General features: G+C 38.0%; 1 protein-coding gene across 1 annotated transcript; it reads left to right on the top strand.

The window, feature by feature from the left end:
* The first annotated feature begins 8,855 nt into the window (after nucleotides 1–8,855).
* LOC122645473 (U5 small nuclear ribonucleoprotein 40 kDa protein-like) lies at nucleotides 8,856–10,494 on the top strand. The gene has a single exon (XM_043838783.1). It carries the CDS (start codon nucleotides 8,904–8,906, stop codon nucleotides 10,458–10,460), a length of 1,557 nt encoding a protein of 518 aa, XP_043694718.1. The 5' UTR covers nucleotides 8,856–8,903; the 3' UTR covers nucleotides 10,461–10,494.
* The last annotated feature ends 319 nt before the right edge of the window (nucleotides 10,495–10,813 follow it).

Below are 10,813 nucleotides of genomic sequence, written 5' to 3'. Positions count from 1 at the left end.
TGCGCTCACTCGATTTTTTATAGGCTCAACCGTGGATGAATCGGGCACCAGAGGTTTCCACACGCAACAAGCAGATAACCAATATAAAGAGAACCCAAAACTAACTCTCAAGAAATTTCAATGATCCAAAGGAGAACACAAGCTGAAATATTCAATTTAACAACAAAAATGCACCTCAAAAAGTTCTAAAAATTCAGTCACGGAATTTCAATCCCTACACCTTTTAAACCCTAGCAAAACAAAAATCACCTCAGAGTGTCGGAGGATTTTCAACTTCAAGTTAGGGTTTCAGGAATTTATCACGCTACATGCATTTATAATGAGCAGGATCGCTAGGTTTGTTCCAAAGATTCATATCTGGACTGATTAAACCAACTGAAAGTGATTGAACCGGACCAAAACTAAGCACCAAACTCTTTATTGGTTCAGTATTGTTTCGAAAGGAACGAAACCGATTGGACCGACCATTTTAAGAAACTGGAAAAATAAAAAATTGATAAAAACTTTTAAAATATCCGATAAAATCGATAAAAAAAATTTGTTTTTATACTTTTTTTTATATTTAGGGAAGGGGTTCTCTGTCCGGGAGCATGACCCCTCTGTCTATATGGGGGCCAATGGGTGTGCACACAAAAACATTGCCTGGAGTCTAGACAGAGTTTCTGCTTTCATCAGGGTGTGGCGGTCATTTCTCCCCCCTCTATGTTGGGCATATGGTGCACACTCCTAGGTAGAGTTCTTTTTCCTATTATACATAGAGAAATCAAGATTAGACCTACAAGGGACTGTTAAAAGAATTTGATGACGGACCAAACCGACTGGACCGATAATTAATAATTTTTCTTTGGCTATGGTAGACTGAACACCTTATCGGTCCAGTTTCGTTTTGATCCGATATATGTAAATAAAATGATCGAAATCAGACTAACCAAATACTTTTTAATTTAGTACAATTTGTATCGGCTAGCTATTGGCCAGATATTGGTTAGTCTCCTAAGATACCAATTGCATCGGCAGAATCAGACAGGGTTGATACTATCATGATATGGCCGATACATTAGGTTCAACTCCGATACATAAAGCGTTGGATCTAGTAATCAAAAGGGAGAAAAGCCAAAAAGACACTTTCAAAGATCTGCTGCCTGTAAAACAAATGGAACATAGGTAAGAACTTGAAATCTAGAGGGCATGTTTGGATACAACTGAAGAGAGTGAAAATTATAGTAAAAGCGCATAGGATTTTTAATTGTAATTCTTACAAATAAGCTGGAGAAAAAGGAAATTGCAAATTGACTTAACAGACTAAGCATTGATATTTTTAGGGGTTCTGGGGCTAGGGGAATTGATAGCGTTATTGGATTCTGTAGCTGTGGTGGAGAATTTGGCAGATAAACTTTGCCAATGTTAATTAGAAAATTAGGTGTATTATGTGTGAAATTAAGGAGATGATCAATCTTTTGTTTTAATTAAATGCTTAGTGACAGTTGTTCAATTAGCACATATTTTAGCATTTTGTAATATTTTTGTTTTTATGGATCTCTGTTTTTCATTGGAATGAAAAACAGAATATGACTACCCTCATCATGAAAAAATGGCAAAGATACGAAGACTTATGATGGATCGCCTACCTTAGTCCTCTGTTAGGTTCACATTTGACCCTATATGGATTTAGATTTTAGACATAGGAGTGCCAATTTTTTCATGCACAAACAATCTAATCACAGAAGGTACTTTACTATAAACCGACAGTGCGGATCTTCAGTTGTATCAGTGGTCACAGTGCATCTTGGACTTCTCTGTTCCTATTCCCGTTATATTTCGTTTTCTCCCTCAAAAGTTTAAACCGACTAGCAATCGATTGGGAAAGCTCTTAATCCACTGGGATTAGGATTCTTATTCCGAATTGGAGTGAGAGTAAATTACAGCTAAGGGTGTCAAAATGTAATCGGAACCGAATATCGAATCTAAAACCGAGCAGAATTAACCGAACCAAATTGGACCGAATTAATTTGGTTCGGATTTGGATCGACCAAGCAAGATTTTAATTTTGTTTTCGATATAAGAACCGTCGGTTCTAACAGAAATCGAACCGAATGATCGAACCTAAATCCCTAATTTTTTTTAGTTTTACAAATTTGCGTTTGACGGTTGACGGTTGACGGTTGACCTTTAAGCTTTAGGCTTTAATACTTTATTCCTTCATTCTTATGTTGCAGGAGAATCTTTACCTTCCAAAGTTCCAAGTTTCAACCTTTTATAATTTTTAAAAGGTTTTAGTGTCTCTATTCTCTACGACTCTTCGTCTCTCCCAAGTTCCAAGTTTCAAGTTTCAAGTTCCAACCTTTTATAATTTTTGAATTAAATGGATTTTCAAACTGAGCATTTAAAAATGTAAGGCCCAAAAATACAAGATGGGCATTTGTAGGAGTTTTAGTAGCAAATGGTGCTGAGAATTTAAAGCTAAATAGTAGAACCGTTTAGCAAATTGAATAGGATCTGAGTTGTATAACCGAATTAAAACCGTATCAAGACCTGAATAGGAACCATATTCTATAACTGAATTGGAACCATAACCGAATCGAATCGAGCAAGGTTCGGATTTGGATTTAATTCTAGAACCGAGGTGGTTCTCAATTCGGATTTGGATCACACTATCACTTCATGGAATCGAACTGAAATTGAACCGAATGACCAAAATCGAACCGAATGACACCCTTACTTACAGCCCTTGTATATAATATAGTTATTCGCCTGAGTTCGCAAAACAACTTACACAGAGGTATCAGTTTTGAGTTTTGATATTCTAACGGAGACAATTTTAAGAAGGTGCTTTGCTTTGAGAGAGTTGAAAGTTGAAACAAGGAGCACGGATGGATGTGGTTAATAGATTTTGACCCAAAAGCCCAACCTGAAACACAAAACAAAAAACCATAATCAAGCAAATAGATGAAACAGCAAACAAAAGAACAATAAAAACAGCAAAGGAGATGATGGATGAAAACAAATTAGATCAAAACATACATTAAGAAAACAAACCGTTAAGCCGAAAGGGAGAAAAATCAAAACAAGGTAAACATGAGGAGAAGAGACAAGATGAGAGAATTAAAGTGTGGAAAACAAACAGAACAACAGAACACAGAGCTGAGAAATCGACCCAAACCAGAGAATGAAGGGAATTTCGTAATTAAATTTTGAAGGAGAATGTTTCTAGAATTTCAGGAAGATGGGATAAAAAATTTTTACAAGAACAAGGGATGACGAGAAGAACAGAGAGAACACGAGAAAGAGACATACCTTTTTCTGGAGATTGAGATTGTAGCTAAAGAAATGACGTCTTAGAGGAGCTGAGAATATAGACCACAAAGAATTCTTCTAATGAAAAACTGTATTCGCTACTCTATGTTACTTCTATGTAATTTTCAAGTGTCTTCATTGTCCGACAAAAAATCAATAAGAAATCACATAGAAAATGTCCGACAAAAAATCAGTAAGAAATCACACAGAAAAACAAGAGTTCTCCCTTATAACTGGAGAATGAACAGGATTCTTCCAATTAAATTGGACAATAAAAATAAAACCTGAATTGAAAAAGTTCAAATTATAGAAAAAAATAACACAATCAAAAGGGCGTCTTACTAAGAGATGATACAAAGATTAAAGAAACAGTTAGACAGAGAGGAGTGGTTACACTCATAAAATCCACTCCCTAAACTTTAATTTTAATTACATATTTTGTATCCCTCTTTTGCATTCTAGCTTCAAAATCATCAATAAGATTGGAGAAGTTACTTTGAGATTTTCTAAGGCAAGGAGGAAGGAAGTACCATGTAGTTTTAGGGCTGTGAATGGATCGGATTCGGCTCGGATAGTGCTACATCTGCATACGCATCCGATTAGCTATCGGACGGATTCGGATAGTGCTAAACGGATACAGACACGGATACGGATCGGATATTTTATCCGTTTATATGTAAATATTGTTTTTCGGATAACTATAGCTTATCCATATCCGCATCCGTTTAGTTTTCGGATGAATTCGGATAGTGCTAAACGGATATGGACACGGATACGAAAACAAATTTTGACTATTCATTTACACCCCTATTTAGTTTCCTAGTAAGATGTTTGCATATCTTCTTCGAGTTGCAAACGGTTGTAGAGATTGTGTAGAAAGGGAAAGTCTATGGCACAAGTTTTATACGACTGAGGTATAGCAGAGGCCTCTGGATTATGCAGCAAAAAGGGATTTGTTACTTAAAGTTTAAATTGATAGTGAATGGCTGAAAATTTTACATTTGTTGGTGGTTGAATAATGTGGAGTATTCAAAAATCGTTTTAATTGGTAATGGAATACATCCTCTATATTATGAAAAGATAAAAATGAGAGGTTGTCTGATTTATAATTTAACACATCTTCTACAAAACAGGGGTTTCTTATGTAGGGTAAGTTATACAATCCTTGCGTTTTGATTTATGGCCAAATGTTGTCTATGCCGATTGCCGAGGACGCAGGCTGCGACTAGACATATGGGATTATGCAAAATGACGGTCTCATCCTTCTTGAATGGCGGAAATATTGCCCTCATGTGTTTGGGCGCAGCCCTGCACTGCGGCACAAAGAACATCGACCAAAAATTTATTTACCTAAAGAAAAATAATAATAAATAAGACCGAGTTTTCCTCTGGTGAATGGATTCTCCATTCTCCATGGGGGGAGAAGGCCGAAGGGGGTATTGGAGGGCATATTGGAAACATACTAAAATCCTAAAGGGGTTTGTGAACCTTAGGATGTTGGGTGAACCGTCCTCTGTGGGTGAAGGGAAACTTGATCCTATTTCAAAAACTTTATTTATTGTTGAAAAACTGATCCATTTTTAGTAGCTTAATTAAATGAAAATCCATTCCAAATTGAACGATCTTAGTTGTTGCCATTATTGTTGCATCAGCAATCAATGTCATAATAGGGAAGTGAATACCTAATCGGGTCTCTTCCATCCATGTTGGCTGACCTCTTTCTACTATTTGACAAATTCTGTGGGGTTGAATTTTGTTGAACATGTCCATTCCACATATTGCTACTTACATGTCACGTTTCAGCCATTTGTCATAAAATTTTTGAAATAGCAAATGGGTATACAAAAGTACAAATTATTGAGGGGAGGGTAAATTATTGAATTTTGATATGTAATATAAAATGTGACCAATTCAAATCAATCCATAAACATCGAATGACAAAAATTCATCCTTCCAACTGGCACAAAGAGGTGTACTGACAAAAAAATCTTGGTTGGCCAATCAGGAATCTTTGTGCCATGTTGGTATATAATAGGCAACCTACAAGTAGGTTTGATTATAATAACAAATAATGAAACAATAATTAGCTATATTGGTGGTTCTCAAGTAGGAAGGATCTAAATTGACAAAATTCCTAAAATGTCCTCAAAGATGGAAGGCTTAAGTAGTCATTGAAATGAAACATAATAAATTAAACAAACAAGTCATCCACCACAAATTGTACCATTATAGAAGATATCATAAAGAGTTATTAAACAAAAAAAGTTCTCATTTTGAAAAGTTACTATGAAAAATGTCTATGATAAATATGCACTTACCAAATTAGTTTTCTCCAATATCTTAGACTTCTGCATTTGAAAGTTTATTACCATAATTCCTTCTTATATTCTAGCAACATACATTTAGATTGAGAAAGAAAAGTAGAAAAAAGATGCATGGTGAATGTTTTGGGCAATGTAGTTATAACCATATATCATGCCTCCAATGCATGGTGAGTTTATATCAAATGCTCATAACTAAGGCATGCCTTTTAATTAACAGCTCTTTTAAAACGGTACTGCCCATCTTATGAAGTCGATACAAATTTTTTTCTTATGTTATTTATTTTTTATTGAAAATGCAAATTTTACGTTACGTAGACCAACCTAATAAGCTTGTATGCGTAGCTCACCAATTTTTAGCCATGTGGTGAGATGGGGTGACAATTCTGGCTTTTGGATAAAAAGGATTAGGGCTAATTAGCCACAAGTCAAATATCAAAACTTAATTCTATCAAATACGTTCATGTATATTAGCATACATCCTTGTATGTTTCAGCCGCCCCTGTATGCTCATGCACCCTTTTCTAATCCATAGAATTTCATAAGTTTATCTTGCCACTTAGGAAACTTTGTTTGGGTTGAAACTCGACAAATAGGATGAGATCCTTGAGATCTATCTATCCACAAAATTTGACCCATCCATTTTCCCATGTGGCAGAAACATGTCCGTCCTAATAAATTTGCTAGGACAGCCTATCCTGGGTAATTTAATCCTATTAAAAAATGATATCAAAGAACACATTTAAAAATATCTATTTAATTTTGGTGCTGATTATATTATTTATCTTTTGGAATAAAGATTTTCTGAATGGCGATCAACCATTGCCTTGATTGTCCCCCTAGGATGAAGAAATAATTGCAAGGGTAAGTTTTATTTTTGGTAAACAATTGCAAGGGTAACTCAATAGCACTTAAACTATTCACATGTATTGGTATTGTAGGGCCTCTTGTACTCCCTATTAAATCTTGGAGGTGGGGCCTCATCTAATAGCACTTCCTAATTTTTTTTTATGTTGGAATTCATTGCTAGCTAATTAGGGTCCAAAACAATTGTAATAGTCCTCACAGCCCATGTGTGAGACATTGCCATTAGTTTTGATTGCAAAACGCCATTGATGTCAGTTGGGCATCTCCACTTGGGATCAGGAATGGAAATGGTGTAAGTGAAATGGGAGACCCGCCCCATCCTGAAATCCTATATAAGAAGCTAGAAGTTTCGGAGAGGTTCTACACACTGTATTCACTTTGGAATAGTTGGTCTTAGGGGTGTCAACCGGTCAGGCTCGGTTGGGCCTAGTCAAGTCTCATGGTGCTTAAAGCCTGCACCGTAACCGTCTGTTTATATAATCGGGCTGGGCCTGGACGGGCTCGGTCAGGCTCAGGCTATAATCTGATAATATAATCGAGCCTTAAATAGTGCATAACCAGGTTATGAGTCTGTTTAAATCTAAACGGGCTTTAAACCATTGAAATTTCCATCTAGAAAGCATAAAATAAAATAAAAAGGAATTCACCTCCTCATTTTTACTCAACACTTACAGGATGTTGAAGTTAATCAGATTCATGGGGGAGAGTGAGTGAGAGCTTACCCGTGAGAAGATTCTGTAGAGACAGAAGACTTTGGTAATCACAAAAACTCCTCGAAGAGGAAAGAGGAACCTCTCTGTTGAACAGTTCTTCAGGAAGAATACCTGGTAATACCCTGTACCAAGAACCCTAACCAGTTTTTAGGGTTTCAGAATGCAAATGAGAGAGAGAAGAAGTTCCCATCACATTACTTGCTCCTGTCCTCGGCGTCACTGGATCCGTTGTACCAAGAACCGAAAGGTTGAGTGAGAGGAAGCCGGATTTTGAAATTTAGGTTCAGAACGAAAATCAGAGAAGTGGAAGAGAAAGAGGGTAAGGGTTTTGTCTAACGAGAGGGTGAGTGAGAGGAAAAATAGGATTTTGAGAATCAGTAAGATCAGGTTCGTCAAACGAGAGGGTGAGGGAGTCAAATGGGCTAAAATGATAGAAGAAACCCAGATGACCGTTGGATGCTACTAAGGCCAGGTGTTAGCATCTTAGGAGGGTGTTGCACCGTCCAGCTCCCGTCACGGCTGGACAGGAGCCAGATCCGTGTGGAGTACGGGTGGCCATATTGCCCTTGCCACGTGTTTGTTATTGCGTGTATAAGGATTGAAACTGATCATGGCTCTGGTACTCTTTCAGTCATCGGTTTGTATTTGAGCGGCCCTTCCCAAATTCAAATCGTGCGGTTCCGGTCCAACTTAGTTTGATTCAACAACAAATGATTTCCATTGTGGGCGAGATGGCTTGAAATAGCTAGCTCTATTTTAGCATAAACCTTGAGGACAAGGTTCTCTGAAGGGGTTGGATCATAAATAGATAGATGGGTAATTTGTGTTGGGTTAATCTATTAGGGATAGATGGTTAATTTTATTAGATAGGTTTCGTATAGTGTAAGGGATCGATTGTAAAGGGCATAAAAAAAAGAATTAATCCAATCTCTACTTTCGTCTTTCTTTCTAGGCGCCTCTCCCTATTTCCCCTTCTGCAACAGGTGTATGCAATTCACGATGAACCTTCTTCACCAAGCCCTGCGTCATGGCCATCAAATCCATAGGCAGGATGTTCACATCTGCAGTAGCACCTGCTATAGCGAAAATAGCCCGACCCCAGATGGCACCATAGCTTCCCAGCTGGTTCTCTCGAACTGATCCATCCATCCATCCATCCATCGCAGTTAATTGCTACCCAACCAGGCCAGACGGTGGATGAGGCCAAGTTTAAATAGACGACCTATCTGATGGAGAAGGAAGCTTTTGATTTTCCAGCGATGGAAGAAGTCTCGATTGCGCCCCGTATCAGGTACAGATTTCTCCACACCCGAAAAGCGAACCTGTGCATCGCTGATAATCCTATCAAAAACTTTATTTATGGTTCATAAACTTGATGGCTTTCAACAGCTGATCCACTCTTAGCGGCTTAATTAAATGGAAATCCATTCCAAACTGAACGATCTTAGTTGTTGGCCCCATTATGTGAATACCTAATTGCGTCTCTTTCTTTCATCCGGCCGGCCGGCCGGCCGTATCAATCTAGTTTCTCTAGATCGCTATTCAACGCGGGCAGCTCCTTATTTAGAGACGAGGCCTCCGTCGTCGTCGTCAGCCGAGGTGATTCACATATAGATCGCTATTCAACGCGCTACGTTCTTTACAGAACTAGCGAACTATAGGCTAATTGAACTCTGTTCAGTAATCAGAAAGGCAAATCAAAGGAAAAATGAGCTTCACTCCGAAGAAGCCCAAGGTGGAGATGGATTCGTTAGAGAAGGTTACGGTGGAGGAAAATGGAGAAGACAGATGCATAGTAGACGACGAGGAGGAAGCACTGGTCGCACTCATTGAACACAGGACCAAAGAAGTTGAGCATCTCAAACAGAGGATAACCTATTACAGGTCTCAGCTTACAGAAGCAGAGAAGCGGTTAGATAATTCACAATCTAAACTAGCACGTCTTCGATCAGTAGACAACTTAGTATCCAAAGACCTTCTGGACAATGGTGCTAAGAAAGCAAAACAGGAGCGGAGATCAGCAAGCCCTATTCATATTGACAAAGGTCATAGTCGAACCAAGGCCCAATCAAGACCACAACTTGTTAATCCTGCAGTGAATCCAAAAATTGTACCAGCTTCAGTCGGTCTTGAGAGTCAAGTTACTTCTTCATTTCCTAGTCAATCTAACAAGGTTGAGAAACCTTCGACTAAGAGGAAGCTAGAACAGAAACAACATAAGGAATTGATTCCTTTGATATGTAGACTCCCGTCACCATGCATAATCCGTTGCCATCCAGGGTCCCATTTCTGCAGTCAACACAAGAGAAAGTTGAGAAGTCTAGCTTTGAACCCCATTAATGATCAACTCTTTGTGACAAGTGCGTTGGATGGGTTCGTGAACCTGTGGCAAATTCAGGCCAAAGGATCAAGTGCTTCACTACTTAGCAGTACAGATTGTGTATCCCCAAAGCAAAGAAGATGGCCAGAAGGTATAGCTTGGCACCCACTTGGAAACAGCCTATTTTCTGCCTACAGTGCTGATGGTGGGGATTCTCAGATCTCAGTCCTGAATCTCAATACATCACAGGAAAGAAAAAGAGTAAAGTTCTTAGAAGAGAAGCCTCATCTCAAAGGCATTATCAACAGTATAGTTTTCATGCCCTGGGTTGATGTCTGTTTCACCACGGGTGGGAGTGATCATGCTGTAATACTGTGGAGTGAGAAAGATGATGGTGAACAATTATGGAAACCAAAGGTGTTGCACAGGAGTCTTCATTCTTCCGCTGTCATGGGAGTTGCTGGGATGCAACAAAAACAGATTGTATTGTCTACAGGTGCTGACAAAAGAATCATTGGATATGATTTGCTGAATGGACGAGTTGATTTCAAGCACCAAATAGAAAGTAAATGCATGGACGTGCTGCCAAATCCAACTGACTTCAACCTTTACATGGTGCAGACAGGGGCTCCTGAGAAGCAGCTACGATTGTTTGATATTAGGTTGAGACAGACTGAGATTCATGCATTTGGATGGAAGCAAGAGAACAGTGAATCACAATCAGCACTCATAAATCAAGCATGGTCTCCTGATGGTTTATACATAACTTCTGGCTCTGCAGACCCCATGATCCACGTCTTTGATATCAGATATAATTCTCACAGACCCTCTCAATCAGTGAAAGCTCACCAGAAACGTGTTTTTAAAGCTGTATGGCATCATTCTCTTCCACTTCTTATTTCCATATCTTCTGATTTGCACATTGGATTGCATAAGATTGTTTAAGTGCTTCATCTCTTTTCTATTCAACACTTTTGTTCTGCATATTTTACAAAAAATAATAATAAAAAAAAAAGAAAAAAAAAATCTAGTTTCTCTGGACCCATCAATTACTGGCTTCTAATATGTATCTGGTATCCAAAAATATTTTTCTTTAAAGAAATCATTAAAAAAAAAACATGAGAAAGTTTATTGGTTGGCCCAACCAAGTATAAATCTGTGGTTTGCTTACCTCTTTCTACTATTTGACAAATTTTGTGGGGTTGAATTTTATTAAACATGTTCATTTCACATAATGCTATTTATATGTCAAGTTTCAACCAAACAAAGTTTACCATATACCAAAATGAAGCATTGAA

The sequence above is a fragment of the Telopea speciosissima genome, chromosome 11 (assembly GCF_018873765.1).
Source record: "Telopea speciosissima isolate NSW1024214 ecotype Mountain lineage chromosome 11, Tspe_v1, whole genome shotgun sequence".
NCBI lineage: Eukaryota > Viridiplantae > Streptophyta > Magnoliopsida > Proteales > Proteaceae > Telopea > Telopea speciosissima.
Note: the sequence above shows the minus strand (reverse complement) of the source record. Positions and strands in the feature narration are given on the sequence as shown.